This window comes from Stylophora pistillata, chromosome 11 (assembly GCF_964205215.1).
Source record: "Stylophora pistillata chromosome 11, jaStyPist1.2, whole genome shotgun sequence".
In the NCBI taxonomy this organism is placed as follows: Eukaryota; Metazoa; Cnidaria; class Anthozoa; order Scleractinia; family Pocilloporidae; genus Stylophora; species Stylophora pistillata.
This window is the reverse complement of record NC_142529.1, coordinates 877,645-904,685: the sequence shown is the minus strand read 5'-3', so window position 1 is coordinate 904,685 and position 27,041 is coordinate 877,645. Positions and strand designations below refer to the sequence as shown.

Here is a 27,041-nt window from a genome sequence, read left to right as displayed (position 1 = left end):
TAATATACTTTCTCCGCTTCTAAAGTGCAAGACCAGCGAGTCTTATTGAGAATAAGGGATTAATTGATACATAAAATCCCAACCTCTTGAAATTCCAAAAACTTAATAACTCTTTTGCTTTTTGCTCTTTTGCGCATTTTAACATTAAAAACTATCATTTGTCACATTTCCTTCATAATAGGTAATCTAGCATAGCTCGTAACAAGTAAGAAGTAAAGAGAAGATAAAAGTAGAAAAATAAAAACCCAAAATAACTTAAGGCAGGTCGCTATAGGCCTGGGTCTTAATGAGTCTCTTAAACATATCAAAATCATTTTCTTTCCTAATATAGTCCAGTAAACCATTCCATATCATTTGGAGCAACCGTAGTGAAGGAAATGTCCCCAAGAGTTGATTTGAAATTAGCGGTAGGGTCTTGCAAAATAACGCCTTGTAAGCAAAAGAAAATCTTGTAACCAGGTTATGCAGGAATGTTTTTTGTGCCTAAACTGGACGGAAGAATTCGCATATGTGGAACTCACTAAGCTTAACGAAAACGTTCTTCGAGAGACATCCCCACTCTGTCTAAGATCGACAACCTGTCGAGTCAAGTCACGGCGGAATCTCAAGGCAGGATCCGGAGCAGTGAACCGTTTTAACTAGTCGTGTAAATTCAACCTCGTTCCCAGGGCCTTTCCTTAGCCCCACCCCCAACTCCACCCCCAACTAAGGGAAAAGGCTCTGGGAACGAGGTTGGTGTAAATCAAGCACAGGATGAGTTGAGGGGAGAGGGAGTTAGTGGGTCGGAGAGTTTTCGCCAAACCATGTGAAAAGTGACAGAAAACAGGAAGAAAAGAAAGAGATATTTTTCTGGAAGGCGAAAACAGAAAGAAGAGTCTGAAGAAACAGCTCCTGATGTTTACGAAATCGCCGCCTCAACTCCGAGCACTTCGCGGGATGAAAATCAGCTCTCCGACTCGGACTCTAAAGAAACCGTTGGTTCCTCAAGAAAGAAAATGAAATATGCCGACGAGGAGCTTCTTTTAGACAGCACTGATGAAGAGTATACCTTCAATACCGAGGAAAGCGAGGAATATAGATTAATAAATGTGAAAAATTTATCCACGGCCCTCTCTAAGGCACACGTGTGTGAGAAAGGTGAGAAATTTTTTGAAATCTATGTCTTTCTCTGTTCTCGATTATGACGTATTTCCCATATCATTTCGACCCTTAGTTCCAGTTTCCCCTGCTAAATATGCTGATTTATCTATTAAATCTTGGATTGGTTAAGAGAAAGATTTTGAGGTATATATTGTGCATATAAACTGTAAACAAAAAATTATGGGGAAAAACCACAGTATGTGTATTTCTGACTTGAGGTCTGTACTTTGCTTATAATAAAATTGCCCGATTTATGTTACAATTTTCACTTGATTTGTCTTTAGGCACCTTAACTCTTGAGGAAGATAAAAGTGCAAGAGCAGGGCTGATGTCACAGTTTTCCCTTCAGTGCAGTTCCTGTGAGGAATCCAGTCCGCTTCCAACATCCAGTGGTGTGACCCAGCGAGGGAAATCCTATGACATTAACCGCCGAGTTGTCTACCATGCTATAGAGAGTGGCTGTGGTTATGAAGGCCTTGCCACATTCTGTGGTATAATGAACATGCCTTGCCTTTCTAAGCCTGCCTACTACAAACAAGTGGACAACATCCTGGAAGCTCTTGAGGATGAAGCAAAGGATGACATGAGAAAAGCTGGAGAGAGACTTCGGCAGCAGATTTTGGAAGAAAACCCAGAAAAAGATCTGGATGATACTCTGGATGCTGTTGTAAGTTTTGATGGCACTTGGGCCAAACGAGGGTTTACCTCATTAACTGGAGTGGTTTTTGTCATTTCAGTGGACACTGGTGAAGTTTTGGACTACCATGTCCTTTCAAAGGCATGTCAGAAATGTGCTTTAAATAAAGCAAAATGTGTAAATGAGGAAGAATTTGAGGAGTGGTTGTTGGAACATGAGTGTGACATAAACTTTGCTGGTAGCTCACCAGCAATGGAGTGTGAAGGAGCTGTAGTCTTGTGGGAAAGGTCATTGGAACGTCACAACCTGAGGTACAGATGGATGGTGAGCGATGGTGATAGCAAGGCCTTTAATTCTGTGGAAAATATTTATGGTGAAATCAAAGTTGAGAAATTAGACTGCGTGGGACATGTCCAAAAAAGGATGGGCAAACATCTGTTGAACCTGAAGGCTAGAACTAAAGGGAAACTAGCTGATGGCAAACCTATTGGTGGTATAGGGAGACTGTCTGACACAAGAATAAAGAAGTTCCAGAAAGATTATGGACTTGCAATTCGGCAAAATACCATCAGGAAATCCAATCCAGGAAGAAGGGAGGTGGAGGTTGCAGTTTATGGAATGAAAAAAAACATTATTGCAATACTCCATCACAATGTTGAGTCAAATGACCCAGCCAAACAGCATCGATTTTGTCCACCAGGGGAATCCTCTTGGTGTAAATGGAAGCAAGACAAAGCAACAGGAACATCTACATACAGTAGTGGTAACTGTTTGCCAGATGTCTTTCTTGATGTCTTGAAACCCACTTTTATGACTCTAAGTGACTCGAAATTGCTAGAGAGGTGTGTGTTGGGAACAACACAAAATCCCAATGAGTGTGTTAACTCAATGGTGTGGGTACGGTGTCCTAAACATAAACACCATGGTGCAAAAGTAATTCGGTGTGCTGCAGCATCAGCAGTCTGCCACTACCATAATGGAGCTTCTAGTAGGCTAAAAATCATGGAGAGGCTTTGTATCCCTGGTGGTGTTTGTACAAGAGTGGCAACACATGCAAAAGACAGTAAAAGATTGGCTAAGTCCGATTTGCAGGTTATGCAGAAGGAAAAGAGACGGCGTCAAGGGGAGCGACTTCTGAGGACTCGTCGAGAGGAAGCCCTTCGAGAAGCTGAAGGAGTTACTTATGAACCAGGATGTTTTTAAATTACTTTTAGATACTCCTGTGGACAAAATATGGACACTTGGGCCACTATAGTGGTTACATATTGTAAAAAATTAAGTTTGATTGCTATCTGTAAGTTTAAAGGCCATTTTATCATTACGCAATAATTTTGTCTTCTAGAAAAGATATCTTGACAACAATTTATCCAATTGATCTGAAATTTTCAGCATTTGTTCCTTTTAATAAGTTTTGTGTTATAAGCAGAGCAATTTTCCATATGATGTATGTACTTAAAGTTATGAAGTGAAACACCCCTCTGATTTTCCATGTCAAATTTAATTGATCATCATTTAAAATGTTTTCAACATATTAGAAATCCCTCTGCTTATAACAGTAAGCAACATGTCTTCTTTGAATTGATACTAAAAACGTTATTTTTCATTAATTCCAGAAGGAGTTATCTTTTCTTAAGTAACCCCTGGTAGAACCCAGCAGGGAGCTCAATTAAATGAGTGGTATCCTATTACAATTGACATGTTGAGTCTAAAATATTTTTTTTCATGATCTTCAAGTCATAAGCTTTCCAGGGATATATAGTTTGCCTAAGTTTTGAAGTAAGTCCTAGCTGTGAAAAATGAGTGAAAAATGGGCATTTTTTCAGGTTTACCCCCGCCTTAACGATGCAACGGCGAAAAAAATCTACAATGAGAGAAGCCGTTGATATTTTTCCCGTTTTTTTAAATTGGTTCTGTATTTCATAGGCGGATTTAGCCGGGCTGAGGGCCCGAGGAGGCCGCGGCCCCCCTTTTTTTTCTTGTATTTTCAAAACGTTTTTGTACGACCCCAACCCTTCTATATGAGTGTTGTTATAATTATACAATCAGGTTTCAATTTTCAATTTCGTAGCTTTCCTTATTTATGTATGCTGCCTCTCCTGAAAAGTGAAGTTTTCATTCGGGGGGAGGGTGGGGGACTCGGCCCCCTCTTTCTGAATTTTCTGGATCCGCCCTGTATTTTTTCCTTATAAAGAAGTTGTAGCTACTTCTTTCATGCTTTAAGTTTTAAGGAGGGGTGCACGAAAGAAGTAAAAAGAAAAAGATGATGTTCTTACCACAAATTAATCACGGCAAGATGGAATCTACTTGTTAAATGTATCTATACCCCACCAAGGGAAAGTAAGAGAAAAACGGGAGAACCCTGATATTCTCTTGCGGAAAAAGATAAACGTCGGAATGTTTTTTGCTGAAGTAGTAAAACTAGTTAATATTCAAAAGTATATATCTAAGAAAAAATTAATGATATTAGCAACTAACAAGCACATATGGCAAAACTAGTCACGTGCAATAAATGTAGCGTATTGGTTTGAGATAAAGTTTTTTAATTTGTTGGTTGAGGTGTCGCGGATATTTCGATGTCTTTCTCTAGGTCTTAATGCGTAATTACATTGAGTATCTACTATGCGGCTTCTGACCAGCTTGTACTGGGGGTTATCTGCTGTCTCCAAGATATTCCTTTCCTTCTTCCTCCAGTTGTCCTTTCTTCGCCAGATTTCTCATGGTGGCGTAAACCTTGAAGCGTTTCTGAGCATCTTTGGCAAGAAACAGCTGTAGGGAGCCCATGCTACTAGGACAGCCAGAAATCAACACGATTTGAAGAGCCGTGATGGAATAGCTATCACTGGAGGCTAGGTCACTGGAGTGAAAACCATGTGAAATTCCATCCATCTGTCTGAGCAACACTGATTAGGCATGATCAAGCAATTTTTTTTTTGTCACGCCCTTCTGTGCGGCCTTTTTCTGCAATCATGTCATGTCACGTTGAGAAAAAAAAGTTTAGTTGTTGTGGGGATCTGAGCATTAGGATGACGAAGCTGGTGGTGAGATCGCGTAACGTCGGCCTAGCAGTATGGCTGTGTGCCTCAGCGAAATCTGTCAGTGAAGCGATGTTCTTTTGTTTCTACGCCAAGGGGAAAGTTTAAGACTAAAAATTTATTGTCGGAAGCGTTGCCTGCCCAGGATGCTACCTACATTTGCCCTCTCTAACTTGTCACTTTGTTGGCCCTCGGTTGCGCCAAACTGGGCAGCATTCGGAGAAGTAAAAGTGATGACTGACATGGAAGGAGGATAAAATATTTAATTCACTCAGTATGATATACATTGGTATATGTGTACATTTGAATATAACATGCAGCTTTTATCGTATACCTCTGAAGTACCTCTATTATATGCCTAGGTAGGTCCTAGAACTGCCATGAAACGATCTCCCCCAAAAAAAAACAGCAACGTTCATATTTTCTTATCGATGAAAAAAGACTTAAAGACAAATAAGTCCTTCGCTAAAAGTACTTTCAAAGTTTCTTATAAAGGATACATTGTAGGGATCCTTTCAGTGTTTGGCTAACTACATTAGTTGCGCGCGGGAAACTAAGTCCAAGACTGTAGTGAGATAGAGGAAAACACAATCAAATAATTGGTAAACGGATCTTTCATATAAGAGAAGATCTGCAAACAGAACAGTCACGAACATGCTGCAACAAAACTCGAGTAACAAGATAACCAGCTTGTCATTGAATTCATAGTGTATTTGTACGCTAAATTCTCTAAATTGTTCAATTTTAAATACATAAGTTATTCTGTGTCAAGAAAGTCTCTCTTTATCATTTCAACCAAAGTATTTCCTGTAGGATCGGCAAGTTTCACTTTGATTTCTTCAGGTCTGTACTTTTCATTTGTTTGGTAGCGAAGCTGTGGTTTCTCACACAGGATAATGTTCTTCACGTATTCCGCCACCTGGTGCGAAGTTTGCATCGTGCTTCCGAACATAGAGAACATTCTCCCTGCAAAGGTTCCTAGAAGTTCTTGACTCTTTTGGTCAGCGTCTGATAAACTGAATTTATTAACGAAGGCGGTACCATTTTCAGGCCCTAAGGTCTGGGTAGGGCCTGGTTCGAGTATGGTGCACCTACAAAGATAGATATGGCTTTTTTTATAGGGCATGAAGTGTGCGCTGTAGGAATACAGTCAACATTACAAAAAAAATGAAAAAGGGTCATTGAAAAATCATGAAACGGCGTAAAAGATGAAATATGTCATAGAAATTATTATCTCACACGTTATACCTTCTAGAGGAATAAATCTGCACCACACCTAATTTGCAGTTCCTGGTTGTCGTGCGTCAAATGACGTCAAAATATGATAAGAATAAAAAAATGGTACACGAGACGCATCCAAGTGTGTCAGTAACGTCTTGGCCACATTTTGACTTGTTATGTGATCTTTTGCAGTACAGACTCATGGCAATAGGAAATGCATTTGTTTTACATGGTAAAACAGCAAAATGTCTTACCCATACATGACGTCACTATGAACAACCTTTAGTTTCTTTATTAATTGCAGACTGCATATGAAACCAGGCCACACCGCCTGATATGAAACAAATTAGAATCAATGTTGCCGCGGGTCTGTTCTGTAATGGATCAAAGAAGATGTCATAATGCGGTAAGAAAATTAGTAACACACTAGGAGGCCCCTCATGTGCCACTTTTTGTGGTTTCCGGCCAATTTACATCATCGGTGACCCATTACTTCACAGACACACGCAACATGAAATCTAGTTGTTGGTTATATGATAAGCTGAGTATTTCATACATTTTGATTGGCTCTTACTTATAATTTATTGGTGGACATTGGTATGGATGACGTCAGTAGCAGATCACTCAAGTCAAACTTTGGTAAGAACATCAATGACATTCGCCTGAGCCTGGTTTTTTCCAGTTTTATTTTCTTACCACAACTTAACATCATCAGTGACCCCTAAACAGACGCACGCAACACGGAATCTATTTGTTGAAGATAATTCCAAAAGTAAAAATCAATCAAAAGATTTGTATCATTCAGCTTTTTACGAAAGACACTGTCTGAGACTTTATTGAAGACTAATTAGCACACTACCTGATGTTGAAATGAAGTAAAACTGGGGCTAAAGCTTCCGTGAGTCCCTCCATAGCGAACTTTGTTGCACAGTAACTCTCGTTAAAAGGCACCCCAACAATACCAAGATGGCTACTGTTGTTGATGATATGTCCGCTTCGTCTTGCTTTCATTCCTGGCAGCGCGGCTTGGATCAAACGCACAGAACCAAAGAAATTCACCTCAAACAGTTCCTTGACTAGGGCGAGTGGTGTGCACTCCAGTGCAGTATACAGACCTCCAATACCAGCGTTGTTGACTTATGAATAAATAATACCAGTTAGTTCCTAGCTAAATAAAATACTTCCCTTTATTTAGGTGTCAAAAGATGTCTACAACAACTAGAGGATAAAATAACTTTGATTCCTTTTTTTCATTCATTCTTAAACCACTTTTAACAGCGCCCAGGGCAGGTAGGCTTGAGTCACTTTCTAACGCTTGGAGACTTCTTTAAACGCGGAGAAGAGAGGTGAAGACGCACGAGGAATGGGGAGACTCGTGCCTTCTTGTAAGGGTATCCTCTTGTTTGTATATAACCCACCAAGGTTGTAATGGGACGTTTTGCCCAGTTTTGAAAAGGATTAAAAATATTGAATAAATATATCTTATTAGACGTTTTGTTGTTTAGTATCGTTGCCACGGGGTCGTCAAAATACAAACAACGAGTAAAAATACTCAGCGATACTACACAACAAAACGTTTAATAAGAGATTTATTATCCAACAGGTCAAATTGTTATTTCAGTGCGGGCGAATTTCGCGGATATTTCTGGAGTACAAATGCGGGCGTGATATTTGTACTCGTCTCGTGCATTATTTGTACTCTACGAAGCTCATTTTGATAAAAATGAGAAGTACTTTTCGTCAGCTAAAAGATTTGTCACGATAATAAAGTTACTGACTGTTACTCTACCCATACACTGAAATATTCCGGTGGCTCTTAGTAAGGGTTTATTTTACAATAGCTTCGTTTGTCTTGCTGAAATGACTACGCACTTAAATTGTCTATATCTCACAAAGAAGTATTCATGGTAAAGCTATAAAACCAAGCAAACGCCTCGAGCAATAGATCCGACTTGGTTTTATGGACAAGACATCTACCATTTTTTTTTTTTAACGCGATCAGCTCAGGTTTGATTGGGAAGTTTTTAATTTCTGTGCGAATCATCTATCATTTTGATCCATCTGAAATAATAATCAAATACTCGTTCATGACCTTCTGCCTGTATCTGCTGATAACGTACTCAAGGAAGACCCTCTGACCCCGCACCATATGACTCACTTTGTGATGGATAATTTTCGTTTTTAAAATTCCTTTTGTCTTTTTCCTTGATTGTTTAAACAGCGGGCGTTTAATGCCCGTCTCCGGCCCGGCTAATGTCATCGTTTAACACACAATAAAGTATCGAAAAAAGGAGAACCTTGAAATCGATTCCAGTCGTAACCTTTCACTTGGTATTTTATGATTCATGAACAAAACCGCAATGCCTGAAGCGCTAGCTGTTAAGATTTCTGAGCATCTTTTGACCTAACCACTGAATTTGTAAGCAGGTTTTCCCTAGATAATTATTCATTAGGAACCCCCTTATTCGCAGTGTCTTCTGTAAATAAACGATTAACCACAAGCTGATACTGGCATTGTAACCTCAGCAAACAAAAGATTTGCCAGAACTTACGTCTCGTATAAGATTTATATGTATTGCTTTTATTCATAAAATATACTGGTTAAGGAAAACGCACCTTGAGTTTTGTATCTAGTTGTCTCGAGAGGGTTTTATTGTAAAATTTGATCTAATTATCATAAGGAAATCATAAAATCTTACAACAGGACGGCCGGTACTTACACAGCACATCAATTCTTCCCTCTGTGTCCAACACTTCCTCAACAGTTTTCTGCACCGATTCGTCACTGCTCACATCCATTGCTTTGATAACCAGTGTGTCCCCAAGATATTCCTTGCCTTCCTCTTCCAGTTGTCCCTTCTTCTCCAGATTTCTCATGGTGGCATAGACCTTGAAGCGTTTCTGAGCATCTTTGGCGAGAAATACAGCTGTAGCGAGTCCGATGCCGCTAGAACAGCCAGAAATCAACACGATTTGGCGATCCATATTGCTTCAACTTTATCTAACTTTCTGACGTGCAACACAGCAGCGTTGTTTTGAAAGCTTTGGAAGCCGTAAAGGAGTGTTATCTTCTCCACCTGTCACATCTGATTAAACCAGAGTCCGCAGATGAGCTGTTGATGGATTACCTCCTCGATGGATATTGTTGTATTTTTTAGTTATGCTAATTTGTGGAAGAATAAACAATGGAAACCATCCAGCCAATTTTTGTACGATTACAGCGCGGTTAGCAATAAATTACATGGGATCATGATTGACTCGAATCGATTTAACTCCTTTATCCTCTGTAGCTAAAAAAAATTAAAAATAAAATCATATTAGCTCACTTACCCAGAAATTAATTTATCCCTGTATCATTAGCTTGAGCAGTAATTAACATAAGAGAAACCGAGAGGTGATGAATCCACTGGGACCCACTAGCTGTGTGAGAGGTCGAATATGTGTCTAGAAGTCCGTGACCCGGGACTCGTCAAACTTGTCGCTAACTGAATTTACTACCTCAAGTCCGGTTGAGATGCTAATGTGATAATCTATATCTCATTGACTGAAGGAATCAACATCTATCGTGATTTAACTGGCATATTAGCAAAAAATTTCGCTATAACTTCCAATACTCGTGAATTAGCACATGTTTGAGAGTAATATTGCTGCAGTGTTGTGCCGCCAAGGTCGGGAAGTGAAATTCCTTAAGGTTTTGCATGACAGTAAATACGCGTCTTCTGCTTTGAAATTAATGTTGTGGGCAGAAATTAAAAAAAAGTAAAAAATAAAAAAAGCCGCACACACACTCGCAAAAAACAAACACACATCGCTCAAGATCGCAAATGAAAATCTTTTTAATTCTGGATTTGTTCAATTCTCAGAGTTTTAAGAAAGTTGAAGTAAATCTTCCTTCTCTTAAATATCGTCTTGGGAATTCTGTTCCTGACAGATTCTGTCTCAAAATAAACCTGGTAAAGAACTTTCGGAAGTTCAAAAAAAAATTGGCATGGGGCAGATTTGAAAAAGCCTTATACAATTACGTTAGTCAGTAATCTTATCATAATTTTAACAGATTTTAAACAATATTGCGGTTTTTCCGGACATACTTATTTCCACAGCGGGAAAGAACACATACGAAGCGAACGAAACCCGCTATTCCTCAGATTGATTGAAATGTTTCAGATCTGATCGAAGTTTTATGAAATCGTGCTAACAAAGGATGGTTGTCACAGTAATCTGGTGTTTCGTGAATGAATTTAATATGCTTGCATCATCACCGTGGGAAAGTCTTTTTCCGATGACAAATCGTATGTCATATTCTACAAATCCGATTTGTGGACTTCGAACTTTCCAAGGTATGCAAAGGAAAAAAAAAAAAAAAAAAAAACCGCTACAGAATAGGATTGAAAATGAGCGATCTTCACTCATCACAAGGGTTTCAATGACGTTTTTCCGCGATGTATCAAGCTTCCAGACGTGTCGGTAATAGGCGTTTGTACCCAAAAAAGAGTGTCGGGCGGAACCCAAGTACGAGAGCCTAACTTACTCGCTGGCCAAACAGGCGGCGGTAAGAGGTTTAACGGGTGCCGCGCCGGTAGACCGTCTTTTAACCGGCTTTCAGTTATCGAAACCTCCGTCATCAGATGCAGCTCTAGCTTTAGTCATGAGGGAAAATGTAGTATCTTTGTCGCACTATCTCTTACGATCTTAGAGACCGCTCATTACTTATCGCTTGAAGATTTTTGATTTTTTGGCGATAAAATTTACCTGAATCCCCCCTCTATAAGCTCTGTAATATTGTTATCATTCCCCCTCATTAATCATTAGCAGTTAATTGGCAGTCAATTTTCTATAGTCCTCCATTTATACTCAATACGTCGGCGATGAACGATTTCCTCTTCGTTCTCCCTTAAAACCATGTGATCCCCCCTAAAATCCTCCACCAAAACTCTCCAATCAGGCTATTAAATAATGGCTGGTCCGTAAGCAAACACTAAGCTGAGTTCCTGCCTTTTTCTCAGATTCTGTCTTCGACCCTCTCGGCTCGAGGAAGGAGCGCGGGGCTGTTAATTCAACCTAAACACATGTAGCATCCTGAACATGCGAATTTTTTGCGTATTACAGGGGGCGGAGGCTAGCGTGTGAGGAAAGGAAAGGTAAACACAATTTTCGAAGGATAGATGGTGATTATTTCATAGGAAGGAGGGAGAATTTCCTTGCTTGACTTTAGTTTTGGCGTCTTCCAGAGCAAGAATTTCGAATTCAGCCTTGTTTTGTATCGTGGTACCTTGCTTGAAGACAAATAAATGTTAAAAATAAAAAAAGTTAAAATAAAAGAAATAACGTAAAGTAGATAAAACGGACCACCGTAGATAAAAGAAATGAATAAAAGAAATAAATGAAAGAGGTGAATAAAATAAATATCAAAATCGGAAATAAAAATACAAAATATGTTATCTGTGCAATAATTTATCGTACTTTTCAAAAAATTAATAATTACTGTTTTATTTTAATTTGAGAGAAAGCTGGGTCGAATCTTCTGGCGCACGCGCACTGTCTGTAGTGTCAACAAAAATGGCGGAAAATGGTGAGGTTTTGAAGTTTGAGAGGTTAAAATAGCTCAAGTCTTTGCCATTTTTCAAGCTATTTTACAGAAGGAACTGAGCTATGTTGTTTCCTTTTTAGCTTCTTCTGCAATAGTGGTCGAGAACGAGGATTCCAAAGGTATGCGCGTGAAACACAACTGACACAACATGTGTTGAACTTTCCTAAACGTGCCCTTGTTTGGTTAAGATTGTTTTGACAATTTGCCAGTTTTGAAAGGACGTAATTATTTACGCTTTTATCCAAGGTCATTTTTATTTATGTCATTCTTCCAAATTTTTTTTCTCCAAGGCACATCTGGCTCTATAAGAATTTTAGCCCCGCCGAAGTTCACTTTGAGACAAGATATGAGTGGAAAGGTTACGGTAAGTGAAGTAAACAGTAAAATGACACTTTTAAGTTTTGTTAGTAAACGTCGCGACCACGCTTAGGAGTAACGTTGTATTATTTTCAGTTGTATCAGTTCATTCCTTCATCAATATATTTGAAGTTTTGAAAATAATAATCGTGCACTAGCTGATGAGAATGCCACTGTTATGAGCAAACAAGGCTGAGATTGTATTATTGTGTAATTGAATTTGAATTAATCATTTGTTTAAAACTTTAAGATTTAATTGTATTTTTAAAGAGGAAATATTTTTAATTTTTGAATTTTTTAAAATTTTTTTATTATTTTTTTTATTATTCTGTAGAATAGGGGAAAAGAGTTCCATATAACCCCATACATTAATTATGCATTCCATTTCATAAAGACTAGATATAAAGGTTTCTTTGCAACATTCTATGCATAATTAATGTATGGGGTTATATGGAACTCTTGCCGAACAGGGGATTATTGATAACTATAATCTTGTAGTTAGGTCATATTCACCTATTCAATTTGGATACAGGTGAGATTTCATTAGACTAAGCTTGTGGAACCTTCCAGGATTTATTGCATGATTTGCATTTTAAATAAACCTGCATTTTCTTATGGAAGCAGCAAAAAGTCATTTAAATTACCTTTGTCTGCTTGATGCAGTTGTCTACTTTTGGTTTGGGTTTGTGTGAATCATACAGAATTTATTCATAGCGCCGGACAAAATATTATGTTTGACACTGTTTATTCTATTTGAAGTAAATTTTTAACAAAGATAGTTGATTTGGTTTATTCTGGTTAAATTTATTTTATCTATTCACTTATTTTATTATCTATTTTTTTTTTTTTTTTTTTTGCACTTCAGAACACTTTTCCAGAAGATGATGGCAATGTCATTGAGACTAAAGATGCAGATCTCAGTTCTAGTGGATCTGCAGTTAAGGTATACATAAAAGGTGGCTAGAACCTTGTAGATTGCAAATGCCTTATTCCTTGTTTATTGTTCGTGTTCAAATAGTGCTAATTATAGTAAAATTTTGTGTGCGCTTTGTTTGTGTCATTTGATAACGTTATGTAACATAGCATGTATTTAACTGCATTGTTCATTGTTGTTTGTGCAGTTTTGTCCAGTGTTTGTCCAGTATTTGTCTGTGCATTGTCCAGTAAGTTCGACTATTTTGTCATTCGCTTCGTGCAGCTATTTCGCCACTAGGCAGGGATTCAACAATATCACAACAAATGTAAGTTTTGTATTATGTAGTTTTCATCGGTGTTTTCGTTGTAGCTTCCCTAGTGTATTTAGCTTAGTTTCTATTGTACTAGGTTTTCTTTTGCGATTTTATTTGCAGTTTTAACCATGTTGCTTCGCCTTGTTTGTTTGTCTCCTCGAAACCCGAGTTGAAAATTGCGTTAGAGTTGTTTCAATAAAAGTATCAGCAGCACTCTAAGCTGCGACCATTTTGGTCGCCATGGCGAGTGAAAAAAATATTTGGCGGCTAAAATTCTGGCAAAAGTTGCCAATTGGCCACCAACAGATTAAAAGAGATACTTACTTGAAAAATTATCAACAATAGGACGAATTTAATCAATAGTGCAAGTGGTGGCATCATCTATGTTTCTCTTTTCGCATCTCATTGTTCAGCAACTAGACTGCGTGAAAAAAATGGCACATTCGATCGATTTGAAGGGGCAATTGGCAATGTTGCATGGTCTCAGCAGCTTTTTAATGTTGAAATAAATCGTTTTTGCTACTAGACAGTCTCTTCCTATTCTTTCTCTTACAGTAGCAAACCTAAGAGATAAAACATAGCCGTTCAGTGCATTGGCCAATGGTGTAATATATCATGAAGTGTCTTCCCCTTCTGTTTTTTTTTTTTGAGGGGGGGGGGGGGGGGAAAGAGGAGTGACTAATTTTTTTTTATGGTGACCATTTTACAATTGAAGGTCGCCAAACGGTGACTTTTTGAAAAATTGAGCTTAGAGTGCTGATCAATGGCCTGTGGAAGTTATAGTCCTTAATTTTTTATGTTTCAAGAATGCTATATTATCTTAGAGGTATGATTCAAGAGGCTACATAGCAAGAAGAGATGTAGAGAAGAAAACAACAGTAACCAAAACAACATCTGTGTATCCATGATACATGAATACAGATGCATCCAGATAGGAGCTTCTTAGCTCAAAATGTGGATAGACTACAAGCTCTATTCTCAAAGGCCAATCATTAAAGTCTCAAGGCAGGCTCTGTAAAGTTTTTAAAGGGTAGAGAGGAGAATATTTCTATTGAGTACTGAATTGCATTATCCCCAATGTAGAGAAGTGCAGAAAGAGAGGGAAATGATGAAGAATCGGAACCAGAGGAAGGCAAGTATAGATAACCATTAATCCAGAAGAAAACATATGACTTATTACCGCTGAGATTGCTGACAAATTTCAAACCCAATGCTCTTACTTACATGTTCTCTCCCGCATGTGTCTTGTACTTTGTTTTTGTGATTGTTCAAAGCTATAGAAGGGAGGGGGTTTCTTTTGATGTTTTAAATGTCATTTCTTGATACATAATTAAAAGTGGTGAGGTGAAAGTTTTATATTAATTCACAGATTCCAGAAAAATCCCTGTATATATCATGTTTTTGTTTTCCATAGCCAATGTATAGCATAATATATACCACATGTCTGCAAAACTATTCTAAATGGAAGCAAGCTTGATAGTGTAAAGTGTACACTCAAGTAACTACCGCTAACAGATTTGATGTTAAATTTTTTTACAGCTTCTTGTTCATCACCAGTTAAAAAAGTGGCAAAGCTTGAAAGCACAAGCACTCAAGGTACATATTACAACATTAGAAAAATATGTAGTTTCTCTTGGGGTTGACCAAAAAACTATTTGTGAAAAGCCTCAAACATTTTTTGATATATATCAAACACTGTGCAAAACAATCCAAGCCAAAATATAATTATTGATACTTTTAATTGCTTGTCACGAGAGATGAAGTGAAGTTACACTTTCAAATGTGTGCAGTTGTTTAACTTTTGTGGTTTTACTCAGTATTTTTCCATCTCATTGCAGAAACAGAAGATATTAAACCTCCAAAGCTTATCTTTAAACCATCCATCTTATCTGATGTGGCGAAGAACTTGACAAGTTCATCAACAAAAAGTAACTATTAAGTTATTGAAATATATTTTTTTTTGCATTAGTGACTCTCATGTTTAGGAATTTTCATCACTTAAACACGAAGGCGCGCTATAAAAGGAGCCTTAGGTCCCACTGGACCATTTGTCAATCAACCGTCGTGTGATGTAGAACTCTTTTAGCCAGTCAGCTTGAGCTACAGCTACTCCAAAGCAGTGAACAGCGGGTGCATTCCTCACAATTGTTTTATGTCTTCATCACAATACAAGCATTTTTGAGATTTGTCTTTCCTTTCTCCAATGGAAACTGTCTTTATTTGTGGCGGTAAATTTGAGATCGAAGTAGGTGGTCCGCTCGTTACCTCATTGCCACCATGCTGGTGGAAGTAAACAAGAGATATCTCATTAGCTCCTTTTGTTCTTCTACCAGCATTTAAATTTGATCCGCACACGTCAACGGTGAGTGACAAATGAGCCTAGGTCTTCCCAGGGAAGACTCCCTTATATAGCGCGCCTTCGTGTTTAATACAGGATACATTAAAAGTCAGAAAAAGGCATATAAATGTTATTCACACAAGGAATGCATTTTTTGCTGCAAATTGACTTCCTGTAAGCTTTAAAATCTGCAGATGTTTATTTTTTTGTTGTGTCTCATTACTTTAGAGATTAAACAATCCAAACCGATTAGAGACAAATAGAAACCAAGCTTTGTAACCAGTCTACAAATCCTGTTATTTATTTAGATAATGTCTACTAAACAGTGATTTTTTTTTGTCATTTTGAAGTTGATAGAAATTCCACAGCTTCACCTGTTCCAAAGGTATGTCATCTTTTGTAGTGAAATTACATGTATAAACAAAAGGATTAAGTTTGTGGCTGCCTCTGAAAATCTCACTTGCAAGGTCCGAAAAAGTTTCGATGATAAAAATACTACCGTTGTTATTCGCAAGATCAACACTTTAATCTTCAGATAACAACTTAAGTTCTCCTTTACAAATGCAGATGGTCAGAGGAATGCATTGATGGAAAACTACGCATCATACTTGTGATGAGATGAAAATATGGCCGCCCTTGAGGTTGAGCGGTCACCCGGTGAATCGGTGACAACCGCTGACCTTACTAATTGCTTACTACAGTACCGCTGTAGTAACAAAGTTGTTTAACTTCAACCTTAACATCAGTAGGAATTTGAGGTCTAGATATCGGTAGCTTTTGCTAACTCATGAAAAGATTGCATTTACCCAAAGTTACTCCTTTTGTTTTTTATGCTGCACTTTGCTTGTTGTTTCTTTCAATGGTATGTAAAAAACAACATTTTATTGTTCAAATTATCTGTGTCATTTAATGCAACATCATTCTTACCTATCTTTTCCCTTGTTTAATCACAGACTTTAGGAGTCTCTAGCAGTGAAACCTCAGTGGCAGAGCTGAATACAGATGCTTCACAGCGCTCTCATGAGTCTGCTCCCCCAGAGCAGCTTGCAGGAATCATCGGAGCATCCTCCAAAAATTATTTTGAACAATTTCTTTTTGGTTCTAAAGAGTAAGTTGAATTGCGTATAGAGATATGAAGATAATTTGCCTTGTGAAACTGATATAAATTTTGGTCTGTTTTTATGTTTTTGTTTTGTTGTTGTCTTTTGTTTTAGGTCTTCCACAAAACCCACTGGTGGGTCCTTTGTATTTGGACAAAACATGAGTGATCGAGTAATGGTAAGGAAGCAGAGAATTGCTCAGGAGCCTCTTAAAGTGGTGATCATTTCCTTTGTTCTCATGACTTTTACATCTGATTCAAGGAAGATGATGTAAGGAGAAACTAGAAGCTAATCGCTCTAAGGGGTCAACATAGCAATTGGATTCAATGCCCAGTGGTTGATTACTATAATGCAGTGTCACATTCAAAATACAGATGTAGATGAGGAAAAATGTCAATGTTTAAAAAAAAACAACCTGGGTGCAAAAGGAAGATGCAGTTGGTCTATTAAAATTTCTTCTGTATAATTATATTTATTTTTTCCCTTACCTGTTAGTTCTCAACTGACAGTGCCACAGAAGATGGAGGTTCTACTGAGAAATTAGACTCTGAAAATACAGCAGATACAAACAGTTCCTCTAAAGATCACAAAACAGGTTTAAAAAACATGATATTGTTACAGCAATACTATACTAATACACAGGAACAGACAGTGATGCAATATGCATTCTGCAAACTCTTTTTATAACTGCTTTAAAATCTTTGTTAATAGATATATTGTGTAAAATATCATGACAGAATGTCACATTAAATGGCTCCCTAACTGTAAATCATTGCTCCTCGATTCTTCCTGGTTTAGTCAGAGAAGGAGGCTGGAGAAGGCTGCTTTTGTACGAGATTCAATTGAAAAAGACTCCATACCTTCTCTGTAAATTCCTTACTTTGATCACTTGTTTTTTATACCTCTCCAATAATAACAACTACCTGAAGATTGCAACCCTTAATCTGCAAATATAGAGAGGGATGGGGCTTTGGAAAAGGTTCAGGAAAAATTTTTGAAATGTGCGTGTGTTTAAGGGCCAGTCGTGTAAAAAGATAAAGGCAATTGTGCAAGATTTTGCAATTTTGAGATGATCAAAGTATTTGTGATATTCATAGACATCCCCTGTGGCAAACATTGATTTGCGATATCCTACCTTATCTTTGATCATATCCCTGAAAAATCATTTGTGTAAGAATTAATTTGCATTAATACTGTACTCTCGATATGTTTTCATCTTAGTGGCTGAAATTAAAAACGCATTACACACTGATTTTACTTCTTTTGCAAAGGCATTTAGTCTTTTAGAGTTAAATTGTTATTACATTTGTTAGAAAGTTCTAGAGTGCTACATCATCATGCTCCATTATCTACCAGGCTTTCTAGAAACTCCCCATTTAGAGCTACTCTCTACTATAGTAGTTCTACTCTAGCATTCCTTTCAGAAGCCCTGCTTAAATAGCAACTCAGAAAAGTACTCTTAAATCTCTTTGGTACTCTTTATCTCTTTGGGGATAAATTTATTCTTATTGTGGCAGTTTTCATTGTAGGTGATGAACTAAAAACATTAGCAGATGTTGCCCATTCTTATGCTGATACCCCTGGTCCAAGCTCACCTAATCAAGATAAACCTCACAAGTCACTGGCAGAGGCTGCCATGGCTTATCAGGAACACCTTAGTCCACCAAAATCACAGCCAGCCAGGGTGTCTGTGGTCACAGGCGAGGAAGAGGAAAGGAATGTGCTTCAGGTAAGAATTGTTTTATAAAGGAATGAAAGGTTAATTTTTGGTTCTGGCAGTGTTGTCACTGTGACTCTCATTCATAGAGATGCTTTAAGAGCACTCTCACCTCCCCCCTCCTATGCATTTTGCAGTATACAGAACATACAAGCTTTCGGTTCAACCTTGTTGAGCTGCATCGTTGCTGTACTTTGTGACGGCGATTAGCAGTGACAATTATTATTATCGTACACTGTAGGCTCTCTGGGGTACTTTAAGTGTAATCAGGCAGTTAAAGGTCAAAGAGTTTATGGAAATATTTTTGGGTGATGTTTTAACATAATACATTATAAGTTCATATATTTAACTGAGGGATTCACTGATTTTTCTGTAGCCTTTCTGAACCATTCCTCTTCTTGTCATATACATCTGTGTTTGTTGCACTACAACTCACTTATAAACTAACCATCTTGGGAACTGATGGAATGACTGAGGAGTAGATTTAATATGTGCAAGAAAAAGTTTTGTGTAATCAAAGGCCAACCTGACAGCGTACTCTCACATGTTAATATTTTAAGTTGCTTTCATTTCAGAGCAACTGTCGCTTGTTTGTGTTTGATACAGTAACACATTCTTGGAGGGAAAAAGGGAGAGGGATACTCAGATTAAATGACATGTGTCAATCAATGACAGAAGGAATTTTCCAGTCAAGGCTTGGTAAGTTATTTTTTCCAACCTCACAAGTTTTAATTTTTTTTGTAGACCATTTTTCACTATCTAGACCACTTGATTGAATGATATCTTTTTCCCCTCATTTCATTTCTTGCTGCACTGACCTCTACTTAACACTACTCCACTTTTACCCTGTTTTAGTCATGCAGTATGTAAAACAAAAAACAGAGGATAAAACCTGGCTAAAAGCAAGACAGAAACATGTCTTGTGTACTGATTTTTGCATGCTTGCTTTTTTGCTCATCTCATCTACCTTGCGTAGGCTATTGTGTTGTTGATGTGTTGATGTTTGTCTAATTTTACCATTTCAGTGATGCGAACACAAGGCAGTTTACGTGTTGTCCTTAACACTAAGCTTTGGCCAAAGATGACTCTTGAAAAAGGAAATGAGAAGAGTTTGCGAATAACTGCCATGGATACTGATAAGGATATTAAAATTTACCTCATAATGGTGAGTGAGTCGGAAATCAAATCTTAAAAGAAGGTCCAAACCACTAGTTTAGCTGCAGAAGGGATGGATAACATTATCCTACAAGTGACTTGATGTATGATTTAGATATATAATGACAAACGTTTTTTTCTTTCCTTTGAACAATTTGAATTATTGTATGTTGTCCTTTAGACTGTGAGCAAGCTCTCCCCCCTGGGGGGCTACATCTGCGCCTGCACCTTCACCTGCACCGTCCTCCGCACCCACGCCCATGCGCACGCGCCCATGCCCATGCTCACGCCCGCGCCAACGCCTACGCCCACGCCCACGCCCACCCTGTGTCTGTCCGCCGCGACAGAGCTTGCTTGAAATACATATGCGTTATTAACTAAGCGTGAGGTCAAGATGGCTGAATATTGGCTGAGTTCTTTTTTTTATTCTTATGGACCGAGACGAAGTCGAGGTCCATAAAAATGCGAAAAAAGAACGAGGCTAGGTTAATGAACGATTTATTATAGTGCAAAAAGATTTTGCCTTGGGAAGAATTAAGAATGTTTGTTTACTTCGAGAGCCGGGAAAGAAAGCCAACTGTGTTTGTAGCGCAACACACTCACGACAGTCGTTTCTGTTTCCTTTTTCTTTCTTTTTTCTTTTTTTTTTTTTGCGATCTCCTGCCACTTTTTGTGTCTCCATCGCCGAAATTGTCTAAGAATTACGAACTTGTTCTAATTCAATTTTTTCATGCGCGGGATCAATGCAGGCAAACCCAAGCGGGCAAGGTGGGCCCATCTTGCCCGCTCGGGTAGCAAATTGGAACACTGGACTCGCTTCATCTTTCCCACGGGCGCTGCGAGCGATGTAATGAGTTAGCTTAAGGCCTCACTTAAAACATTTGGATAATTTAAATAACTTTTTATTTTCATTTAAATGTCACCGTTGAAAGGCAAGCTGTAGCTATTGAAATTGAGGAGCAATATACGAAACCGTTTTTTATTATTCCATATTTAATAAAGTAATTACTAGGTGTGTTTGCTCGGCCCCACTAGCACATTTGCTGTAAACACTGCCGAGGGTAAATAATAGGTATTTTTTTCATTTTTATATATATATTTATTTATAACATAACCAAAGTAAAGCGCGCGCTCTGATTGGTCAATTTAGTGTCCCCCCATTTGCCCATGGGTGTACGCTGCAGACGTGAACAAATGCAAAGACTATTTTTCCGCGCGCGCTTGTTTTTTCTGGTCACGTAAGATTTGTTAAATAAAAGGGAACTCTTTAGCTACAATGTATCAATGTTATGTTATAAAACAAATGGTAAACACCACAGCGTACACTATTGAGTTATGGATGCACTTGGGAGGTTTGCTAAGCACTCAAGAAGCTAGAGTCGCTCTCGGCTATCGCCTCGAGCGACTCTTACGCTTCTTTCGTGCTTAGCACGAAAAGAAGCGTAAGAGTCGCTCAAGATGCACGCCTCCCGCGTGCATCCATAACTCAATAGTGTACGCTGTGGTGTTTACCATTTGTTAAATATATTTTTTGTAAGCACTACTCCCAAATGACTTTCCCCGATAAAACAGCTGATACTTGTATCGTAGGCTGCACCGAACGACATCCAGAGGCTATGGACCGCAATTGACCGTCGTATCCAAGCGTTGAAACGTGGTGAAAACACCCAAACTAATGAAGAAACCAGCGTCCAAGGGACCAATGCAGATGACGAGGAGGAGACTAGGACCGAGCCAGATGACGAGATTAAAAGCACCGGACACGAAGACGACGATGAACCCGTCAAAGATCGATGTGAAGTTCCGGATAAAAACAGCAATGATTCGTGTCCGACGGGGGAGGGAAGGGGGAAAGAAACAGTCGCTGATGATGATTAAATATTTGTACACGTTCGTGGCTGTCTTACCTGAAATATCTGTTACGCTCTGGAGCCTTGTAGCTTTAATTCAGGATATGAAATTGTCCTACACGCACTGGAAATGTCACCTTGTGCTTTCAATGATCGACAACGAAACTGTTGCGTTGTTTGTTATTTTGATGTTTCCCAGAAGTCAAGGAGCTGCCGCTAGATTGTTTTTCTTGTTTCCTTTCGTGATCAAGTGGTGTATTCATGCAACAAGTTGTGGCGTGGCATTCCAGCTGCAAATGAAAAGACAACAGACAAGGGCCAAATAATTCCTGGTTTGTTGGTTTGTGGTACATTGAGCTGGCTTCAGTTTTCTTCAGTGCTAGTTTCATAGTATAATTTCTGCCATCAATAACTGATTGGCGCGTTAACCAGGTCGTCAATAAAATAATTTCTTTATATTGCCATGAAACTTCTGTCATGTTTTTTTTTAGGTGAGGAAGATCGCACATATCTCAGAAACATGCGACCTCCAGGAATACAGGGGCTGAATTCCTCGGAAATCTCTTGAACCTCGTAACCCTAATATCAGCATGCACACACTCTTAAATGTTTTCTGTACATTTCCTAAGGTGCTGAAAGGAGAGTTTGTGTAACAATCAAGAGTGATGTTTTCAGGAAAAATTAGATGCGTGTCACTCTTAGGGCCAGAGGATTTACAAATATAGAAACAACCTTTCACGTCAGTGAAGACAAGGAGAGGACCACGAAAATATAACTTCTGTTTTGGTTCCATGTTATCGTTGTCCGCTGTTCATATTATTACCTCTGAAAGTTCCTCCATTGCTTTCCGTCTCCTGAACTGTTTCAGTCCTCTTTTTTTTTTTTTTTTTCACTCAAGTATACTGATTTTCTCTCAGCCAGTTATGTAAACTAAATCATTGGAAGTGAATATGAGTAAAGAGGATGAGTAATGACTCACTTTGTCGTGACTTGTCACCGCAGATGCCTCCCGTGCGTTATGATGCAAGCTTTAGGCATGTACAATTATGTACAATTAGCCCCCATACCACCATAGACAGGACTTTTTGCCGTCCAGATACTTAAAAGGCCAGGCTACTCAGCAAGAGAGTATCAAAACAACAAAGTGTGTTAGCCTAAGTCGCTGTAGAATAATTTGCACTTGAGAAAAACAAGTCCTTCAGTGAAAAGGAAACGTCAAAGAGAATGTCACAATCAAATAGAAGAAAAATTTGATATTTTGACACATTACCCGTAGAAATGGGAACGAATGCGTCTCACTTTAGGCCCACGGAAGAATTTTCACTCATCAATCGCGCAGCTGTGCCGCGTTTGTCAGGCAGATCACATCGTTCCTTACCGATAGAAAATCGTCATGGTCATTTGTTTGATGTTGTTATTCAGCTAAAACATGAAGACAAGGACATATATTCGTGTTTCTTTCCAAGTGATGACGATAGCGTCCTTTTAACTGCGTCCAAAGTAGAACAAACGACTTTTTTCCGCCATAATCGCGAATTTTCATCGATAAGATTATGGGACCTGAATCAGAAACAAATCAACACTGGATTTTTGGCTGACTTCCCTCGCTCCTTTAGGTCGTGCGATTTTTCGCCTGATGGCCAATTGGTGGTTTGTATTTTTAGCGAAGACTCTCTTGCGCTAGTGCGAATGAGATCCTGGAAAACTACCAGCGCTGAAGTTGTCCACATGCGAAGATTTTGGCGAAAGAGACGAGGAGTATTAATGTGTTGTTCGTTCTCCCCTGATGGTCGATCGCTTGTCGTAGCATCTAAATTGACAGGTGATTTAAATCATATCTGTATTATCGACATTGCCAGCAAGAAGATGGTCAGAAAAATGAAATCCGCAACAAACTCAAGCTCAAAAATTCGCGGGCACCCGCGATCATGTGTATTTTCTCCTGATGGTTTGTTCTTAGCTGTATCGTGCACTTCTGGACAGCTAATTGTTTTCGACACTCAAGACTTTCACATCCACAGTAGTCTAGACTTGGATACTTCCACATCGTCCACGTGTTTGTGCCTTCCATTCCGTCACTCAAGTCGTCGCACGCTCAGTTCTCACTTACAGTGTTGGTATTTGTTTGATCCTCGCTATGGACATAAGTATTTGACATCATGTCTTGAAGATGGCACCATTCAAACATGGTCACTTTCTGCAGATGAACCTGGTCTTACATGCATTCAACTTGCTTATGCATTGCAGACTCCATGGCAGAAAATAAGATCTTCTGCCTTTTCCCCTGATGGTACAATGTTAGCAGTTGGTACTTCAGATTCTAAGGTCTTGGCACTGAACTCAGAAAGTTTAAGTGTATTGTTTGTCCTCAATGCTCATCTTCAACCAGATGGTTTAAGAACATGGTATCAAAACACGGAAGTGTCTTGCCTGGCCTTTACGAGAACTTGCCAGCAGGTTGCTGCTGGTTACAAAGATGGGCGTGTTAGGGTTTGGCAATTGCCATTAATTTTAAATCTTCAGCACATGTGTAGATTGGTTGTCATAAATCATGTTCCCGCCCAAGAGATTCCAGAGTTACCTCTTCCAGCACATTTAATCAGATATCTTCTGTTCTCCCCCCTGAAGCAATTGTGACTCATGGATTTTTGCAGAAGGGTACTCATTGAAGTTAGCTTAAATGAAACAGACAGGAAAAAAATTGTGGCTACATGTATGTCAGTTCTACATGGTGAACCTTTAAACAATTTTTTAAGCTAAATTGTTATTTATGAAAGTTTGATTTTCTCTCTTTTTATTCACATTATTATTCAATTTACCTTTGGACTAGTGTTGTAACTTTTATTGATGTTGATATTTAAGGCCATCCCCCTTGGCTTGTCCAGTAACTGTCTTCAGTGTTAATTGATCTGTTTGGTTGATTGGTTGTGATCGAAAAGTAGTCTATATTGAAAAAATTTTGCAGTGAGATGTGCAAGCATAAAGACTTCACCATAAGCTTAGTGAACAGAAGATTACAGAAAGATGAATCATTAATTGAGGGGGTTGTTGTTGTATTGATCCTTTAAACCCTGAGGGTGACCAGAATCTAATTTCTCCTTACAGATCATGTAAATAAAGGAAATGATTGCCAACCTGAGGGGCTTTGATTGTTAACTCTTTCACTCCCAATATCTCATTAGAAATTCTTCTCACTCTGACATACAATCCCTATGAAGTCAGTGAGGAGAATTTGGATTTGGATAAACTTATAATCCCCTTATTTATATTTTTCTATTCTCATTACTTGTCTGCTTGATATCATATTAATGTTGTTGTAGGAAGAAATTCTGTCTTGGTCACTCATGGGAGTTTAAGGGTTTTAATAAGTTCTCCTCAGCAGTACCAAAGGGAAAGTTTAGAGAACAGCATAGACCACTTTCATAAATGGCTGCCAGATTATTATTCTTTTGTTTAAATTTAAATTAGCCCTTCTGGCCTTGTTCTCCAGTACAAAATTCAAAAGAAGACATTACCTCAAGCGAGGCCAGAAGGGCTAATTTAAATTTAAACAAAAGAATATTAATCTGGCAGCCATTTATGAAAGGGGTCTATAGAGAATATGAATACTGATGTTAAGGTGTAAAGGGTTGAGAGGAAAAAAATTGGAATTTACTTTGCCACATTCAAGTGATAAAAAGAATACCTCATTTTTAGGTTTTTGATGACTGCCTAGATTTTGTGGTTGTATCACCCTTTAGCTCCCAGAAGTGATTAACATGTGTAGCAGCAAGAGGGGAGAATTAACAATCAGATCTTGGGAATTTGAGGGTTAGTCTTAGAACCGTACTACTATGAATTAGCAGAAGAGTGAGTACACTAAAAGGACAGCCTGATTTCAAGTGATCTTTCAACTACAATCACTTGCATGGAACAGAGAAGATTTTAGATTCCCCCAGAAAATGAAGAGATGCTTTAAAAGGTTATATTTTTAAGGAAATCTATTTATCAAATTGTAATTATTCAAATTATTGATTGTTGTAGTACATCTTGGGAAATACTTTTACTCCTTGGAGTGGCAAGGTATTTTGATTGTTAACCTGGATCTGGGGAATTCCAGGGCACAAGAATTAAAATCACTGTAGTTTCACACACCTTTAACCCTTTACACCCTTGCATCAGTATGTTTATTCTCCATACTGTTCTCTAAATATTTCTTATGGTAATAACAATGAGAATTTGATGAACAACCAAGAGCTTTTTATGTGGCTGGTCATTTCCTGTATTCTCATTACCTTAATGTTTGATTCAGTGTGATGCTGTAAGGAGAAGTTACCTGCTAATCATTCTTAGGGGTTAACAAGTTAATATCATAAGTCACAAATTACTCCTTAATTTTGGTGCAAAATTTCAGCGTTAATTTTTAATTTCACATGTGAAATTACAAAATTGCCATGGTAACATCTCTTTTATCTCGATCAGAGCTAAGATGGTGTTGAGATTTAAGACGGTGACCCTTGAAGAAGTTACGAAATTAAAAGAAGCAGCCGAAAATTATTAACAGGCACGAAGAATTCGAAAGGTATTTTTTGTGAAGAAACTCAGAAAATTACAGACTTAAACAATAATGTATACTTTAAATGAAAACTATAAATTTCTTCTTTATGTTCTCGGTTTTCTATAGAATAAACCAGTAAAAACAATTACTGTTGTGAACGTAATTTGTCACCCATGATATTAAAAGGTAATCAAATGGTTTTCTGGTGAAATTAGGAAATAGTTTCACTTGCGTCTTGTCAAAATTCTGATAATTTCTCTCACCTAAAGGCTCGGAAAATTATCAGAATTTTGACAAAACGCGCGTGAAATTATTTCCTGATTACACATTCTAAACCCCAGGAATGACCAGCCTCTAATTTCTCCTTACCATAATATTACTGAATTGCTCATTAAGATCATGAGAATGAAGTACCATAGGAAATGACTTTTGTATATGAAAGAGTATGGAGAATATGAATACTGATGTTAAGGTGTAATGACCAGTTGCATTAAATTTAGATGTTAGGTACACAGAGTAAGTTTATCAAAAGATATAATCCATTCATTGAAATTCCCTTTTTTGGTTGTGAATCATATGATTGAATACCACTGTTGATCGGCTTGAGTGGAAGTTAGATTGAAAAAATAATATCGTAATACTAAGATTGCCTCTAACTTCTTTAAAATACCACTGAAATTTTGAAATTTTGATTAAAATTACAATTTGTTTTCTATCATTCACCAAATTTTGGAAATATACATGAAAGAGGTAGCACGTAGAATAATTTGATGATGAATTGAAATAAACTCTAATTTTTCTACTTAAATTTATGATGGCATTTGATAACTCCACACAACTTCAAACTGTTTATATTACATGTCAATTATGATAAATTATTTATTTCATATGCTAAATACAGCAGGAATACACATTTTGATGGAATAAAGTATTAAAAGTTGAAGTAATCTTGAAGTTGAAAATATTTCTTCAAAACTTGTGCAAGTTAATTATGGGACTGGCAACAATACATTTCTTCGTTTTCTGTTCATTCCCACCTTTAGTCACACTGTGAGTGCAATCATTAATCCAACACAATTGTTTGATTTTCAGTTGGGTTATGTTCCTGCCAGGTGGTGTGTCATTTCGGTCATTGTACACA

General features: G+C 38.0%; 4 protein-coding genes across 7 annotated transcripts; 3 read left to right on the top strand and 1 right to left on the bottom strand.

The window, feature by feature from the left end:
* Positions 1–837: 837 nt before the first annotated feature.
* On the top strand, positions 838–3,472 carry LOC148719592 (uncharacterized). The gene is made up of 2 exons (XM_088738878.1): positions 838–1,137; positions 1,425–3,472. The coding sequence occupies exons 1-2, from the start codon at positions 996–998 to the stop codon at positions 2,978–2,980; spliced, it is 1,698 nt and encodes a 565-aa protein (XP_088595004.1). The 5' UTR covers positions 838–995; the 3' UTR covers positions 2,981–3,472.
* Positions 3,473–5,052: 1,580 nt separating this feature from the next.
* LOC111323872 (retinol dehydrogenase 8-like) lies at positions 5,053–9,600 on the bottom strand. Of its 3 annotated transcripts, none has more exons than XM_088738893.1 (4): positions 9,361–9,600; positions 8,751–9,116; positions 6,890–7,166; positions 5,053–5,900 (listed from the first exon to the last, which is right to left on the bottom strand). In XM_088738893.1, exons 2-4 carry the CDS (start codon positions 9,013–9,015, stop codon positions 5,567–5,569), a joined length of 876 nt encoding a protein of 291 aa, XP_088595019.1. In that variant the 5' UTR covers positions 9,016–9,116; positions 9,361–9,600; the 3' UTR covers positions 5,053–5,566. The 3 variants fall into 3 exon arrangements, with proteins under 3 accessions (XP_088595019.1, XP_088595018.1, XP_088595017.1); XM_088738892.1 differs by having other exon boundaries at positions 8,751–9,193; positions 9,361–9,515; XM_088738891.1 differs by lacking the exon at positions 9,361–9,600 and having other exon boundaries at positions 8,751–9,321.
* A 1,933-nt stretch (positions 9,601–11,533) lies between these two features.
* Positions 11,534–21,832, top strand: LOC111323919 (uncharacterized). 2 transcript variants are annotated; one of them, XM_088738879.1, is made up of 15 exons: positions 11,534–11,599; positions 11,698–11,736; positions 11,908–11,981; positions 12,840–12,917; positions 14,287–14,335; positions 14,743–14,799; positions 15,042–15,131; positions 15,892–15,926; positions 16,495–16,649; positions 16,756–16,819; positions 17,137–17,236; positions 18,171–18,370; positions 18,934–19,057; positions 19,384–19,523; positions 21,104–21,832. In XM_088738879.1, exons 1-15 carry the CDS (start codon positions 11,587–11,589, stop codon positions 21,389–21,391), a joined length of 1,506 nt encoding a protein of 501 aa, XP_088595005.1. In that variant the 5' UTR covers positions 11,534–11,586; the 3' UTR covers positions 21,392–21,832. The 2 variants fall into 2 exon arrangements, with proteins under 2 accessions (XP_088595005.1, XP_088595007.1); XM_088738881.1 differs by having other exon boundaries at positions 11,560–11,599; positions 16,756–16,858.
* Positions 21,833–22,409: 577 nt separating this feature from the next.
* On the top strand, positions 22,410–26,045 carry LOC111323921 (apoptotic protease-activating factor 1-like). The gene has a single exon (XM_022927371.2). The coding sequence runs from the start codon at positions 22,642–22,644 to the stop codon at positions 23,998–24,000; it is 1,359 nt and encodes a 452-aa protein (XP_022783106.1). The 5' UTR covers positions 22,410–22,641; the 3' UTR covers positions 24,001–26,045.
* The last annotated feature ends 996 nt before the right edge of the window (positions 26,046–27,041 follow it).